The following is a 17,691-nucleotide window of genomic DNA, read 5'->3' as shown; positions in this document are numbered from 1 at the left end:
TACTAATGGAGCCACCACATTAACAGCTATTGTTTCATTTTTCATATGTGCATAAGAAAACATAGAATAAAAGTAAAAAACTAATTTTCAAAAAGTTATTTGATCTAAATGAGGTCATGTTTCACACAGAATTATATAAACATCTTCTGCACCTGTACGTATTAAATTACCTTAATGCATAATCTTAAAATAACTACTAGCTTTTTAAATGGATGTTGATCTTTTTGTAGCAGATTGTTGTGTCTTCTGGTTGTTGTGTGGTCAATGAGATCACTAGCACTCTCATGATGGTTGGTAAATGTCGACAAATATTTTATGCATGTTAAGTACTAAGTGGAAATTTAGCACTTTATTGTTTGTTAAATGTACACTTCCATTTTAAAAAATATATTGCTGATGATTTTATAACAAGATAAAAAAAGAACTGCCAAATAATAAAACAAACTTTAGACTTACGCTATACAATAAATGACAAAACTACTGTAGCAAGAGTGCTTTCACCACTCTCTTTAATGACCTAGGACAGGACTATTCAGTCTTTACTCCTGCACATATTTCATCTATAACCAACCTCTAACTTCCCATGTTTTCCTTTAATTCCACCCACTGGCAGCCTGGAGCTTCATGCATCTCATAGGCCATGGCAACACTTGCTGGTATATCAAGTTGCTGGCAAATGAAGCATTGTTAAACACTCATCTCTCCACCTCCAGCAAAGCAAAAGACAGCTTTTCCCACCTGCTTTGTCAGAGTATACTTCATTTATCAGCACAAATCCTGCCTGCTGTTCTAAAAGGAAGAAGTTAGTTATGTTACATCTAGAAAGGGTGGGAAAAAGATAGTCTTTCAGATTTAAATGGTTCACATATTAAAATGAAATCTCTGTTCACTGCACTTGTGTCTTAACATGCCACTAGACAAAATTACGGCAGAAGATAGAAGACCGCAAAGCGGAGGTCTACAAATTAACTGTGCTATTTTAAGGCAAATATTAGTGATATTACTTCATTAAAAATTTGGGACAAATCCTAAACTAGATGGCATGGAGACAACAGGCATAAATTAGATCTGTCCAGGGAAGCTGTTAGGAAGAAAATAGACAACATTTAAGTAAACAATCATGACATTTTAATATCACCAGAGGTTCAATCCAAAACCAGATGGGACATTAATTAAATAGTACTTTTAAATTTGTTTTATTCACAAATTACACAAGATAAGCAATGACAGTATAATGTATTATCATTAACAAAAATATTCAATATCATATATACAGCTATTTATTAAATTTTGTTTTCAGACTAATTTTCCTGCTTAGATTTAAGGAACCATTATTGGTACCAACTAACGGCTAATGCTATCCAGACACTAATTATATCAATTACATTTTCTTCAGATTGACTCTAAGTCACTGTGACACAGGAAAAATGAATTTGAGAACTGTTACATAAAAATTAAGAAATTCATTATTACACAGTGAAACCCCATCTCTACTAAAAATACAAAAAATTAGCCAGGCATGGTGGCGGGCACCTGTAGTCCCAGCAACTCAGGAGGCTCAGGCAGGAGAATGGCGTGAACCTCGGAGGCGGAGCTTGCAGTGAGCCAAGATCGCGCCACTGCACTCCAGCCTGGGCGACACAGCGAGACTCGCCTCAAAAAAAAAAAAAAAAAAAGAAATACATTATTTAAAAGACTTCTCAAAATACTCTGACAATAAACTGGTAAATATTTATTCAAACAATAGCTTTCTTCTAATAGATTATAAGTCAGTACAAATAACTAAAAAGGTCTCTTAAAATACAGTCCTAATATATATTTTACTATTAATACTATAGTTCTAATAATATCTTTACTATTACATAAAAAAGACACAGAAGTCTGCATTTGGCATAGTAAAGATTTATATTGGTTCTACATTGCTGTTATTTTTTAACAGGATGATACAAACAAATATGTTTGGTAAATGAAGTAAACTCTACATAGAATTCTTAACTTACACCAGAGGCAAACGTAAGCAGTACCGTTGTTCCATCTAACTAGTTTCTTTCTTTCCTTCTTTCTTTTGAGATGGAGTTTCGCTCTGGTTGCCCAGGCTGGAGTGCAATGGCGCGATCTCAGCTCACTGCAACCTCTGCCAATCAGGTTCAAGTGATTCTCCTGCCTCAGCCTCCCAAGTAGCTAGGATTACAGGCATGTGCCACCACACCCGGCTAATTTTTTTGTATTTTTAGTAGAGACGGGGTTTCACCATGTTGGTCAGGCTGGTCTCAAACTCCTGACCTCAGGTGATCTGCCCGTCTCGGCCTCCCAAAGTGCTGGGATTACAGGCGTGAGCCACTGTGCCCAGCCCTAATTAGTTTCTTAATTTCATGACTAAACAGGCTTCTTTATGTGACTTAGATGTAATTTCTGAATTTAATAGTATCCACCTTTTTGTCAACTTGAAAAGTTTTCTGTAAGGTCTTCCTTTCTATATTATATTTACTTGAGTTTTTCAATGCCAAGAAAACATATCAAAGAAAGGGTAGAGATGTCACTTCAGAGTGTCCAAGTCTCCTTTTGTTAAATCACGTTAAAGAGGCTTTGGGGGAAGGAGATTTCTCCAAAGACCTGAATCACGGGCAAGAGAGAATCTGCTTTTAACTTTAGGAGGAATCCCTAAAACATCAGTGTGATTTACAAAATCTCTCACTAAGAGTAAAAAAGAACTCAAGGAAGCACTTTCTTTTTTAATAGCAGAAAAATAGAAACTTAAATGTCTGACAGAGATAGTAATTAAATTATATCTACACATATCCATATTTCAAAAACATGATATTAAGCAAAAAAAGTTGCAAACGTATACATAAAGTAGAATATCTACTTATGTAAAATTTGAAAACTCACAAAAACTATCATACATTGCTTATGGATGCATATTCATATAATAAAAATATAAAACAGGGATGATTGAATGAAACACACCAACAAGGTGGCAGTGGTTACCAATGGGGAAGAAACGAACGTGTGAACAGAAGCTTGAGGTTCTAGTTCTATACATCTTACATTAAATAAATAAATAAATAAAGGCAAATGTGAATATCAACTTAATCCTAGTGGTAGATATACACATATGTATTTATGCTATTATGTACTTTTCCATAGGTTTGCAATATTTCATAACTAAAAATAAAAATGAGCTAAGAAAAACATTAACTTATGGCACTTATCACTACATTTAAAAGATGACACACTATTAGAATTTAAAATCAAAAGCATCTTTTGTTCATTAACTTTTAAATTGTTATTAATTCGTTTAATTAAATCCTTTCTTACTCAAACTTCAGTAGACTATTTCAACTAACTCATGCTAAATCTTTATACTGCCTTAACAGTTCTAGATTTCAGCAACTTCAACTGGTTTCAGTCTTTCAACTTTTTCCCCACATAAAAGTGAAATTACTCCTCTGTGAGAGTATTCTAAGAGTGTTTTCTACTCTTGATACTTATTTCTAACCATTTTTTTCTTCACAAACTGAAAAAAAAGAGGGGCGGGGAGATTTCAGCATCCTACTTAGAAAATCTCAGTAGGATAAACCCAAATCAGTAGTTTTTTTTCCTAATAAGAATACACTTTTTCTCAGTAACTAGACTAGTTTCTTTACTGTAAATCATCATATTCCCTAAGAAGAATACAGCAGTTGCTCGCTAGGGTTACAAAAGAAGGATAACTAAAATGAACTAGGCACTATTACGTGCAAGGAAATCTAAGCATTTTACATGAACTGTTTCATGTTATCCTCATAGTAACTTTGTGAGGTAGGTACAGTCGGTTCTGCTCTAATGCTTGTTTTGAAAATGTGCATTTGTTCCAACTCAGTTGGCATATTAGGGAACAATTTGGGCATTACATGAATTTTGTGGTGATTTCTTCTGCAAGAAATACTAGGTGAAGGCATAAAAATGCACCCAGCTAAACAGAGATGTGTAGGAATACACAAAACATACATACCTCAAACATGTACTTCAGAGGTTAACATCTACATGGGTTATGCACCATATTCATGCTCATTAGGAGGCACAACTTTCCATCCAATTTCCGATTAACCCTCTTTCTACCGCTCAACAAGTATAGCCTTTCTTCCATAAGCAAATCTCAAGTCTTTTTCAATATAAAGAGCAGTATCATTGTAGTATTTATTTGTTAACCATTTAACACGTGTAAAATTGTACTTCTGTTTTTTTTTTTAGGTTCCTTTTTAAAAAATATGTCACCAATATAGTTTTTGAGTGTTGCGACTCTAACTGCATTTTTCTAATAATCCCTATGGTTTTTATTGTGTGATTTTGTATAGCACAATGATTTTAGAAGCATACATGTTGCAATATAGCAAAATTGACTATATTATAATAATTCGCATTTTACAGATGAGAAAATGAAATCTTGGATAGGTTATATGATTTGTCCAAAATCATGTAAGTGGCACAACATGATTTGAAGCCAGACAGTCTATTTACCATATTATGCAACCACTACCACCATCCATCTCTAGAATTTTTCATCTTCCCAAATAGAAACTCTGTACTCATTAAACAATAACACCCCATCCTGGTTCTTCTTATGTTGAGTAATTTTGGATATACAACATACATTTGGACATTAAGAATGCCATGTATTTTAGAGACTCTGGACATAGTTAAACTCTTTGAATGAGTACAGGATTTTCATTTGTTTTAGCAGGTAATTAACTTGGTTGGGGTTCAAGGTACAAACTCAGTCTCTTGGGTACACCTCAAATTTCAGCTTGGTTCTCTAATTCCTAGCTGTATTTCTCTGAATCCACCCTGCACAAGTGTGGTTCAGATGCCAGCCAAAAACTTAGGTACAATTACTCCCAGATTTTGAGATTCTCCCACACTGGCTCTCTCCTTTCTACTATTTTTCCTTAACTTTCCAATGTCTGTAGCTTTCCTGAACTCTCTTCTCTACTTCCTCAAGCCAGAAGGACTTTGAATTTCCTTTTGGAGGTCTAGCCACTGTGCACAGTGCCAACTGCAAACTGTCCTCAGGATAAAAGCCATAAAAACAGGGAAAATAACTCTGTGCCATTTCCTTCTTCTAAGTATGAATTCCCCTCCAGATTCTCTTGCTTTTCTTTACTATTCTGAGTCTTCAGAAAGTCATTTGTTTCTTGTATTTTTCTGGAGTTTACAGCTGTTTTCTACGGTAGGGTCAGTCTAGGATATACTGAAAACAGACTGCTAACTAATTTTTAAATTATTTTTTATATTAGGTTAAAAATAGTTTGAGGTAGATAAAGAAATTTACTATTTGATTATTCTTCAAACATACAAATAAATACAATATGCTAAATCTTATAAAAATCAATTTAGACATTCTCTATAACCCTAAATAATTCAATAAAAATTACAGAAATGCTCACTGAGGTATTTAGGCCACAGGGAATTCAGATCTACAAATAAACATCAAGACTTCACGGCAAACCAGCTCCTCATCACTGTAATCGACTCTCCCTAGCTTAGTTTTAAAGATGGCTAAAATAAATAAGTAGAGAAAACAATTCTTAATATTTCAGTCAAAACAATTATTTTAGTCTGTCTTATATCTAATGGATTACACAAATTTTAAAAATTCTATCAAGTTGATAGTGCTTAAAACCATTCTTTAAAACTAATTTTCAGGCTGGGTGCAGTGGCTCACGCCTGTAATCCCAGAACTTTGGGAGGCTGAGGCAGGCGGATCACTTGAGGTCAGGAGTTCAAGACCAGCCTGGCCAACATGGTGAAACCCCATCTCTACTAAAATACAAAAAAAAATTAGCCAGGTGTGGTGGCAGACACCCATAATAAGCTACTCAGGGGGCTGAGGCAGGAGAATTGCTTGAACCGGGGAGGCAGAGGTTGCAGTAAGTCGAGATCACGCCACTGTACTCCAGCCTGGGTGACAGAGGGAGACTCTGCTCCAAAACAAAACAAAAAACAACTAATTTTCAGTTACTAATTCTCTCAATCTCCTCTTCTTGAGAAATGAGAAATACTCAAAAACAGAGAACAACTCTTCAAGACACTATTAATCTATTTTCATATTTAATCACTTAAAAACAATGAGCTACATAAAAATTTGTGATTAAAAAAAATCACTGTGTTTTCACCATTACGTGGTGAAGCCTATTGTAGTTTCCTAGAAGTATCATTCTAAAATATAAAATATCACGTCTGTAATCCCAGCACTTTGGGAGGCCGAGGTGGGCAGATCACTTGAGGTCAGGAGTTCGAGATCAGCCTGGCCAACACGGTGAAACCTGTCTCTACCAAAAATACAGAATTAGCCAGGCATGGTGGCACATGCCTGTAATCCCAGCTACTCAGGAGGCTGAGGCATGAGAATTGCTTGAACCTGGGAGGCAGAGGTTGCAGTGAGCCAAGATCATGCCACTGAACTCTAGACTGTGTGACAGAGGGAAACTCTGTCTCAAAAAAAAAAACAAAAAACAAAAAACACTTCAGAAACTGAGCTCCAAAACTGCCATTAATAATAGAGATCAAGAAAAAAAAAAAAAACAAAACCTGAGTGCAAACTAGTTGTCTTCAAATTCACTGGATAAAAAGACATGAAACATGCTCTACAATATCTAAATAAACAGTACTACATTTCATTATTGGTTATTCACAGCTACAAAGAAAGAGCCAAAGAAAGAAGCTTTACTTAGTTTGATTAAGTCTTGATTGACATTCAATTTTGGTATTACTTTAATAATAATCCATAAGCTAGATATATTTAGAGTGGCCAAACCAGACAGAAAAAAATCCTAAGAGTCTAGGTATCATATTGACCTTTGCCATACCACAGGGATTTAGTGAACACCATGGAGTTTCAGGCTAAAACTCCCTCTATTTTACCAAGAAACATGAAACTCAACAGCAAACATAGGTCTTTCTTTACTCAGTTTTTAGAAAGTATCTCAATGTATGAAGAAATCTACAGACACTTGGAAAGGATTAACTGATTCCTTTTAAAGATGACTTAAAATGTAAAGACAAAATCTAAATCATGGAAATATGCTCCATTATTTGCAATTATCTGGTTACAAATCTTGTAGATGAATCAGCAAAAGCTATAATAATATAACTCATATCACGATTAGGGATGAAGATAATCCCAAAGCATATAGAAATGAATTTGAGGAATTGACCTGAGGATTCTGAAAGGCAAACATTAGTTTACTAGAAAATAAGTGTGGTCTATGGGGAAGCAGGAAAGGCAGACAGAGAGGGAGACACATATAGAGAGATACACAGCAAATACAAAAAGAGAGAAACAAACAGGGATGGAAGAGAAAGGAGACAATGACAAACACACTGGACTGTAGTACGGGGGCAGGGCACGAAGGGATGAAGGATGTCAGAGAGATATCTAGGCAGAAAGAGTTTTGGGGAAGGGGACAAAAACAAAGACAGAGAGGGGAGGTGGAGAAAAAAAATCACAAAGGCAAAAGTAAGAGTCAGAGAAAAAGTGAAAATTAGAGAAAAATAGATAGGACACAGAGCATAAAGCTTCCCAAGAAGCCTAGCTGCAAATGAGCAAGAATCTTTTCCCAATTTACTAAACAGGTAAGTCCACTCACAGAGAATAGCAATTCAGATATAGGAAAAGTCCCTATTTCGTACATGGAAGCAAAAATGATTCCTCTTATTAAAAGCTGCTCAAGAAGTCAATGGACTTAAAAAATGAATATTCTAAACTGCAAATCTGGTAAATTATACTACTATTAAAAGTGGTTTCCCTTTCCTCTGCAGGACAAGGTCCATACTACTTAGCAGAGCATACAAGCCACTCCATGTGTTCAAACTGCAAAATGTCTTAGTCCATTTGGGCTACTGTTAGAAAATACCATAAACTGGGAAGCCTATTAATAATATAATTAATAATAAAAATTTATTTCTCACAGTTCTGGAGGCTGGGAAATCCAAGATCAAGGTACCCACAGCTCTGGTGTCTAGTGAGCACCCATTTTCTAATTTACAGATAGCACCTTCTCACTGTGTCCTCACATGGCAGAAGCAGCAAGCTAGCTCTCAGGGATCTCTTTTCTAAGAGCATAAAGTTCATTTATAAAGGCTCCACCCTTATGACCTAATCACCTCCCAAAGGCCCTACCTCCTAATACCATCACATGGGTGATCAGGTTTCACCACATGAACTTTGGGGGATATAAACTTTCAGACCATTGCACCTGCCATTCTGGACTCATCTTTAAAAAGTTTCCCAGAAACACCAAGCTGTTTCTTGACTCTGACCCTGTGCTTTCCTCTTTCTGTACAGTAAACCATTCCTTACAAGCCCTTAGTCAAGAGTCTCATCCTTTATAAAATTTTCTCTGACCTCGCATCTACTTCAGACTTTATAATTCGTCTAGAATTCCACTGTATGTCAATACTTCTGCTACAGCATTAACACACACTATTTCATTTTTTAATCTGTTTTCTCTCTTATTAGACTAGAATGTCATCTGTTTGCACTAGTATCATCTAACATAGAACCTGAAACAAACAGGCACCTAGAAATTGTTGAATGGTCAGACTAATGAAGGTACAGACCTCCGCTGTTTGATCAGAGTGAAGAGGAAAGTACGTATTAGATAGGTTGACTAACATTTGTCTCTCACCTGTTTGGAGTTGGTTAAATACAATTTTGCTCCCAGATTTAATATCTGCAGTTTTACCAGATCATCTTCACTAGTGAAGCTTTTAGCCATCTTCCTCAAAACATCAGGGGCAATTTTAGGAACTCGTTCACAGTTTTCTCCAATTAGCCAAAGAATACTTGCTCTAGCAACAGGAACCTAATATGAGAAGCAGATTACATAGTTAGAAGTAAGTTAATCATACTCTGATATTAACATAGAAAAGGTTTTAACTACTACAAAAGTTTTACAGCTATTAATTAATTTAATGTATATCTAGGAATTATTCCTCTATTTATGAATTTTCGTCAGTTATCAAAAAATAAACACATAGGAAATCTCATTAAAATTGATTTCGAAGAGAATATCTTAGAAAATATTCATACAGCAAAAACCGATGGTCTGGAATCTAGATTCTATCAGAGACGAACAAATTCTAGAAGGCAGTCTAGCTGCCCATACCTATTTGTTTCTCCATTATCTGTTGCTGCTTTTGTGCTATAATGGCAGAAATAGTTACAATGAAGACCATATGGTCCTCAAAGCCAAAAATATTGACTGTCTAGCAATTTATAGAAATGGTTTGCTGACCCCTGCTCTAGAACAGCAGTTCCCAAACCTCAATGCCCACAAAAATCATCCAGGGTTCTTACTAAAAAGACAGGTCCTGGGATCAGCTCCAAAATAGTATTTCTGTGGTGGGGCCCAGAAATCTATGTTTTAATTTACAAAGCATCACAGATGATTCCTGAGACAGGTGGTCCACAAAGCCCATTTGAGAACCCACAGATAATACAGAAAAAGAAACAGATCAATTAGGTACTATGATTCCAAATCAAAACTGTTTTTGCTCTTTATGTATTAGCATCTACAACACTGGAAATATATCAAACTGATAAGATCATCAAGGTCTGCTTATAAAATCATGAATCCCAGTCTATTATTTGGTCAACAAAAGAAACAGGGATAAATTTGTCCAATATTGCATTTGGCACTATATTTTTAAATAAACTGCATTTCAATATAATTTATCTTCTTAAAAGTCACTGCTTTGTGACAAATTGGAAACCTTCCATCAGTACCATTAAGACCAACAATTTAGAGTATGCAAATTAGTTTTATTACTATTTGCTTATTTGCATCCTCCCCTATTCCAAAACGAATTTGAGAGGGTGTGTAAATTCATTTCAGTGAACATTTTCACCTCGCACAGAAAATTTGTTTTTTATAATAAGCGAAAAGGCTGACAGCTATCATTAAAAGGTGGCATCACGAGGAAAGATAATGTTCTTTTTATAAAGTCCTTTTACAATTTCTCAAAGTCCTAATATTTTCTGTAGCTTCATGGCTATACATAGTATGATTGTTAAAGAAAAAAGTGAGAATAAGGACCTTTCCATAGCTAAAACTTTATCACAATATCTACCATTGCAAAATCTTTCAAAACACCCACATTATGAAATTATATAAAAATATTAAGTTACAATATTGAGTCCTTCACTAGAATCAGAATGAGACCATCAAAAAAGCTTTTAAATAAAAAGGTATATATTTTAAAACAGTGTAACAGCATGTCTTTAAATTATTATTTAGCATGTTTGGTGAGACAGAAGAAATCCATATACTTATGCAATTAGAAAAAGGTCTAAGTGCTATTAAAAATCTATTCATGCAGTGTGATAAAACTGATGCCCTTACTGTATACTGATTTCTGGAAAGAAAAGAGGTCATTTCTAACGTTCCAAAGGTTACACTGCATTAAGACCTTACTCCCAATCTATTATTTTAAACTGGGTTAAAGAATAGTAATTGAGTGGTACATTAAATTTTCCAGTATAGAGCAATTCAAGTTGCCTGCCATAATGAAAGGTAGTTCTAAATAAGAATATATGTGCAACTTCAAATTTCAGTTATGCTAGATTTATTTTTCTTAAATATTTTATTATATATTGCTAGTATAAAAATCAGAATTCTATGACATACCATAATCTATTATCCCATTTTAAGTAATTTTCTTCTGGTAACAATCTTTTGCAATTAAAAAGACAATCCCCAAAACAAGTAATGTTTAAAGAGATTGTTTATATTCATGAATATACTAAAATTAAAATTAAAATATTGGAATACTGTAAACACTCATGATACATACATTTAAAATACAACTCTTTGAAAAAATTAAAAATCAATAAATCATAATGCTCACAATAAAAATCTCAAGGTGGTGGTGAGAATAAGATTTATAGTTTTCTAGAACTGAGCTAATAAAATCCCCAAGTAAAAATTTTTAAAACTTAGAAAACTTCACAAGAAATAATATCAATATAAATATACCAAACTTTTGGTGATGGCATTGTGTTACAAAGCTTAGGAAACTGACAAAGACAACATTTTTGAGCAGGTGGATGGGATCAGAATACTAAGATTTTTGGATTCCAGCTTTCCCTTTCTCTTCCCATTAAGCAACAGGACTCTCATTTATACACCATTGACACTATGAATTCACAGCCACTACTTTCAAAGATTTGAAGCACCTGAAAAAAAGGCAAGTAAGAAAATTAGTCACTTTTTAGAGGCCAGGCACAGTGGCTCATGCCTATAATCCCAGCACTTTGGGAGGCTGAGGCGGGTGGATCACTTGAGGACAGGAGTTTGAGACCAGCCTGGCCAACATGGTGATACCCTGTCTCTACTAAATATACAAAATTAGCCTGGCACACTCCTGTAATTCCAGCTACTTGGGAGGCTGAGGTACAAGAATCACTTGAACTCAGGAGGCAGAGGTTGCAGTGAGCTAAGATTGTGCCACTGCACTCCAGCCTGGGTGATAGAGTGAGACTCTGTCTCAAAAAAAAAGAAAAGTAAATTAGTCACTTTTTGTTCCCCATGGTCTTTTTAACCACAAAATAAATAGGAACACTGAAATAAAACCAAACTAATAATACACACACAGACACAGACACAGACACAGGTACAGACACACACACAGAGTCATACATATGATGTAATACTTTCATTATGAAGCTCTGCTTTTCAATATTCTCAAAGACAAATTGGATTGTAAATGACTTTGCCTGATTCTTTATTCTAAATGCCCTGAGAAAGTGATTAAACGCACTTTTCAAACCTTGTACTAGAAGGCAGTTTCCACGGCCACCACAACCCATTAATTCGCCAGCAAAAACAAATAATGATTCCTAGCTCACCACAGCAGTTATAGAAAGACATCTAGAAAGATTTTACAGATCACTCTGTAAGCAGTTCAATTTAAAAGCTATTGTGTTTCAACACCAGCCCACTGCACAGTGCAACAGTCCAAAGTAAACCCTACAAAAACATCAATTTCATTTATTTAAATTTGTCAAAGGCAAAATCAGTAGACATCTAAGCAAACTGCATACCAACAGCAAATCAGATCTAATACTCTGTATCTGGACTCAATATGCATTAAAGCCTAAGCCTGAATTACAATGGGGTGTCAGAGAAAGGGTGGGTAACTTGTGAAATGGCAGGCATCCTGTGAGGCATCTGGGCAACAAGGATACAAAGTGCTATTTCAATATTACTCAGTTTTTACAGAATAACATCTTTCAGTTGTTGATTTCAGATATGAAATCCCATCTGTCCCATTAAACATTATGTGAAATCCTGTCAGAGCAATCCACAGGTAGTATGGGTTGTTTTGTTGTTGTTGTTTAAAGACAGGGTCTTACTCTGTCATCCAGGCTGGAGTGTGGTGGTGCAATCATGGCTCACTACAACCTCAAACTCCTGGGCTCAAGCAATCCTCCCGCCTCAGCCTCCCAAAGTTCTGGGATTACAGGCATGAGCCACCATGCCCAGCTGATAGTATGCATTTTATTCTAGAAGAACTCCAAAACCAGTATTTATCATAAATGAAGGATACGCCAAAGGACAGAATACTCACAATCAGAACATGTAAGTTGACTGTATTACAGACATAAATCTATTTGATTTGACCGAATTCAAAATGTAAAATACATTTAAACTTTAGTTTTTATATTTTCAATTATTACTAAATAACCAATGAAAACAAAGCCCTCAATATGATAAAACCTATGTTCTCTTTTTAAAACAAATTACATAGCTAATATCTATTGAGCTCTTACCATGTGCCATGCACTGTTTTTGAGAGCTTTACATATTTTCTCAGTCATTCATCGCCAAAGCCCTATGAAGTATGCTCTACTATGATCTGCACTAGACATATGAGGAAACTAGGGTAACAAATGAGTTAAGAAACTTGCCCACATCTCACAGCTGGTTAGTGGTGGAACTAGGATCAGAACTCCAAATCTGAATCCAAAATTCACACTGGATCACTGGGTAGTGACAAAATGAGTGTGGTAAACTAGGAAGAATACTGGTCAGCAAGCTGTTGAGACCGGTTCTGATCCCACACTGATGGTGTTATATCAAGGAGGCAATTAACTTCACCTCACTGGGGTCACATTTACTTATTAATCAGATGAAGGATTATTCCTTCATCCTCTGTTTGTCTGCCACATTGTGCAATGGCTCCCTTAGTGCCTCCTGCCATTTCCCCAAGAGCCAGATTTTCAGGGCAGACCCAGGCCATCCTCTTGCCTGTTCCCACACCCGTGTATAGTGGGACATTTCCCCACTTCTTTCACTTCTTCTTTTAAGGATAGGTAAGGTGGCCAGGTGGGAAGAGGTCTTGCTATCACTTCTGTTCTCTCTCCTTCCGGAAGAAAGACAGACCCAGGATTCTGCCCTAATAAAGTGGCTCAGGCACTGAAGGAAAACATGCTCAATATTGACCCATTGTCCTTAGACATTGGACAGACTGGCTTTTCCTAAAATTGCAGTGTTTTAGAATGACACTCCTGGTTTGACGGTGAAATAGGTAGAGATTCAGGGGGACAGAAGTCTCATTTAAGGCTCTTATTTTAAGGCTCACATTTTAGAATCACTTGCCTACGTTTAGGAGTTATCGGGTACTTGGTCGGATTAATAAAACACTGCTTTTATTTCCACATGGCCATTGTTCTTGTATAAACAGCTCTCCTGACTGGAACAGAGAGATTCTGGGGATTCAATCATTCTTCTTTCCTGACTTTGAAGTTATGTCTGCTACATCCCTCATCACCTTCTCCTGGGGTAACTTGTGGTTGACCATTTTGAGGGTTCTGCACAACAAATTGTTTTGATTCTTCCTTGCTTGTCCCACCTTCAAGCACTTCAGTTTCCTCAGATACGTTAGATGAGCAGTAACAACTAATTATCAGCTTTTCATTCTCCTTAAGTTCAAATGTGTGCTATAGAATTCCATGCAGCTTTCTTGTATTTTAATTTCTTTTATTATCATATTCCAGATTTGTCTACTTTTGTTACCTCTCTCTGCTTCATAATAATTAGAAGGGAATTTTGTTTTATTTTCTTTCCAAAAGACCAGATTTAACATGTACTTTTCAACTCATATATATTTTTTGTATTCTATTTTACAAAATCAACGTTGATCCCTCTTCTGTTTTGATTTTTTTTATTTTATATCCCTATACTTTAAAAATGGTGATCTTTATAACTTTAGCCATGTCCTACACATTTTGAAATAAAGCATTTTATTTCCTGAGTTTTAGAAAAAAGTTTGCATTTCTTCTTTAAATGCATTCTTTAATCTGAAAGTACATTTCTTACTTTACAACTGGTCTGGTACCCTTTCAAATTATTTAAGTCTCATTTCATTGCTTAAGGTCAAAGAATGCAAAATCTTTAAGCTTCCTTTATGCCTAAATACATTCTTGATTTTTTGAAAGTATTCACTGGATATACTCCTAAAAGTGGGTATTATCTGTTCAAGAGATATAAGGTTTTAGCTATATTTACTAAATAAGTTTTTGATTACTTAATTTTCTTACTTATATCTGTCTACTAGGGATATCTAATATGAGAGAAATACATTACAGTCACACATTGTAACTATTTTATCAATTTCTCCTCACATTTTGAATAGATTTTTCCTTTACATATTTATTTGGTTGCTATATTTTTTGTGCAAATAGGTTTGTGCTTATTACTTTCTTTACAAATTACCCTTTTTTCATTTTATAATGTTCCCTTTTATCTTGTTAAATGCTTTTAATTAACTGTAAATCTCACTTTCTTGTTCATATTTGCTTAATATCTCTTTCCTTACCTTCTTATTTTCAACTTTTATCACTTGATTAAGGTGCTTTAACTATAAATGGCCTGTAGCTAGTTTGTGATTTTATTCCAATTTGTAAGTCTGTCTTTTGATGAGAAAATTCAGTCCATTCATATTCAAGATGAGAAATATTTGATTTTATTTCTTCCATCTTTATTATTTTTAAATATTTATTATTATTTTACATTTGTTTTCTTTCTTTCTTATTTTTTTTCTGGCTTTGTAAAACTGCTATTTGTTCCTTTATTTTCCTTTGTGAATACTGAATTCTCACCATATTTTTGTATCTATTAATGGTTATCTTCTGAGAAAAACAAAAGCTGAAAAAAATAAGCTTTGCTATATAGAGCTGTAAGACTGTACTTATTTGGCTTATAGTCCAGCAACTGTTGAGAAAGTTGATTCATCAGCCAGGTGCCATGGCTCACGCCTGTAATCCCAGCACTTTGGGAGGCTGGGGTGAGATCACCTGAGGTCAGGAGTTTGAGACCAGCGTGGTCAACATGGTGAAACCCCATCTCTACTAAAAACACAAAAATTATCCAGGCACGGTGGCGCATGCCTGTAATCCCAACTACTCAGAGGCTGAGGCAGGAGAATCACTTGAACCTGGGAGGCGGAGGCTGCAGTGAGATGAGATTGCGCCACTGCACTCCAGCCAGGGTGACAGAGCAAGACTCCATTAAAAAAAAAAAAAGGGAAAGAGAGAGAATGAGCGAAAAAAAGAAAGTTTACACATCGAAAGTATCTTCTCTATCCCTGGACATGAATATACTCAAATAGAAGAAAGTTTTCTTCCAAGAAAGCCTAGGGTTTGCCAGATACAGGCCTCATACACTGTTACAGGTTTTATGTATAGCAGCTGCACTCTCCTGAAGCCCTAGTACTTATAACTGCCTCTTCCTTTCTAAACAGGACCAGAACAAGTTTACTAGCACAAGTTTTAACTAAATTTTGCACAAGAAGTCTGGGGATACAGAACTCCTATTTCCTTCTCATAATCAGATACATACTTCTCTACCATTACCTGTAAACAAGGTATTAACTATTTCCCTCACTAAAACCCATGGTTTTCACCTCAAGATAATTATTTTTACCTTACTACTTTTTGAACACCAGATGAGACTACCATAATAATTTCACTTCTCTCCACTCTCTTCCTCCCACAAAACCTTCAAAATTCTTTTATTCTGACCTCCATTTAATCTCATTCCTCAGTTTTCCTCACTAGTCAATGTTTTTAGTTCTAGGTTAATAGAATTTTCCTTATATTATGCCCCCTTCTTTATCAAGAGTTCAAATTTAGCACTTTGGTTAGACATTCCTAGTCTATTGCTATACATTTATTAGGTTGATGCAAAGGAATTGAGGTTTTTGCCATTGTGGTAAAAACCACAATTATTTTTGCACCAACCTCATAATCATGTGTAAATATACAGTCATGTATATATCTCTCTTCTTTGTCTTCTTCCATCTAGAGTTCTCTGTGCTAGTTTATTAGCTATTGGTTAGACAAGTGGTTCTTCCTGGGGGCTGTATCACTTCGTAGGAAGTAATTAAATATGAGCAGTGTTACAATGACTAGAGACACGACTGAATTTTGATGCTTGGTGGATAGGAATGCTAGATGTCCATTTTGGTGGCTTTGAGAAAAAAAGCTTATCCTCTCATTTCTCATCAAAGTAATGTCAAACATCTGTTCTACACTGGGGTAGACATTGATCATGTCACTCTAATTCCCAATTTGTCAATGACTTGAGGGAAGCAAAAGGAAATAATAAAAAAAAACCTTGGCTAGGTCACTGAGTAGGTATGTGAACTGAATACAGAAAAAGGACCGGTGACAATTAAATATTTGTCAAATAAAGTGAAATTTTTAAACAGACAGATTATAAATGGAAGTGAGATACAACATAATGCACTGGTTAAGAAAGCAGACCTGCTGCTATGTGACCTTGGGCAAGTTACATAACCTCTTTGTGCCTCAGTTTTCTCAAATATAAAATAGGAATATTAAGAGAACTTTCCTTGAAGTGTTGCTATTAAAAATTAATAATTTATATTTTTAAGGTACTTAGAATAGTGCCTGGCAAATGATATGCTCTATAGGAGTTATTTTAAATAAGTAAAATATAAAAGAGGCAATAAGAAAGCTTACAAAATTAAAACCTTACCATAGTCTGTCTTCTTCAAAAAACACTGAATATTCCCTTAATAACAGCTTACACCGAGCACTGTTCTAAGTGCTTTACATGCATTGACTCATTCATTCCACCCAACAGAGCTCTAAGGTTGTCAGTACTATGATCCCCATTGTACAGATGAGAAAACTGGAGCATAGTGAAGTCAAGTAACTTGCTTAAGTTCATGAAGCTAGTAAAAGGTACAGACCAACTGTGAATCCAAGTCATCCGGTTTTCAAATAACTCTCTTAACCCCTACATCTCTCATACACAATCTCTATGAGAAGTCTTGGCTTTGATCATTAGAATCAACAATAAGAACAGATATGAATACAAAGTAACTCTCTGCTGAGAGATGGGGTGGAAGTTCAGATGCTAAATGACTCCTGTAAGCCATACTTTTTTTTTTTTTTTTAGCTTTAAGATAAATGTGTAACTGCCTTGCAAGCTTTACTAACACCCTAAGGGAAAGACAATTTTGCCACCAGAGATATTTGAAATTGATCTTGACTGGTAGGCTCTAAATCTTGTGATCCATTACCCTTGACTACACAAAAATGATCCCTCTGAAGAGAATGAGAATACAGATTGACCCATCTTCAAAGAAGGAAATAATATACTCCTCCCTAAACTACAA

The 17,691-nt window shown here is 35.3% G+C and overlaps 1 protein-coding gene across 1 annotated transcript in view; it reads right to left on the bottom strand.

Moving 5' to 3' along the window:
• LOC115932769 (AP-3 complex subunit beta-1-like) overlaps positions 1-17,691 on the bottom strand; it is a 158,520-nt gene that overhangs the window by 89,815 nt on the left and 51,014 nt on the right. The window contains 1 exon segment of the mRNA XM_063708061.1: positions 8,670-8,846. Coding sequence (XP_063564131.1) covers positions 8,670-8,846 — 177 coding nt within the window.

This window comes from Gorilla gorilla, chromosome 6 (assembly GCF_029281585.2).
Source record: "Gorilla gorilla gorilla isolate KB3781 chromosome 6, NHGRI_mGorGor1-v2.1_pri, whole genome shotgun sequence".
NCBI lineage: Eukaryota > Metazoa > Chordata > Mammalia > Primates > Hominidae > Gorilla > Gorilla gorilla.
This window is presented reverse-complemented; position numbering and strand designations above follow the sequence as displayed.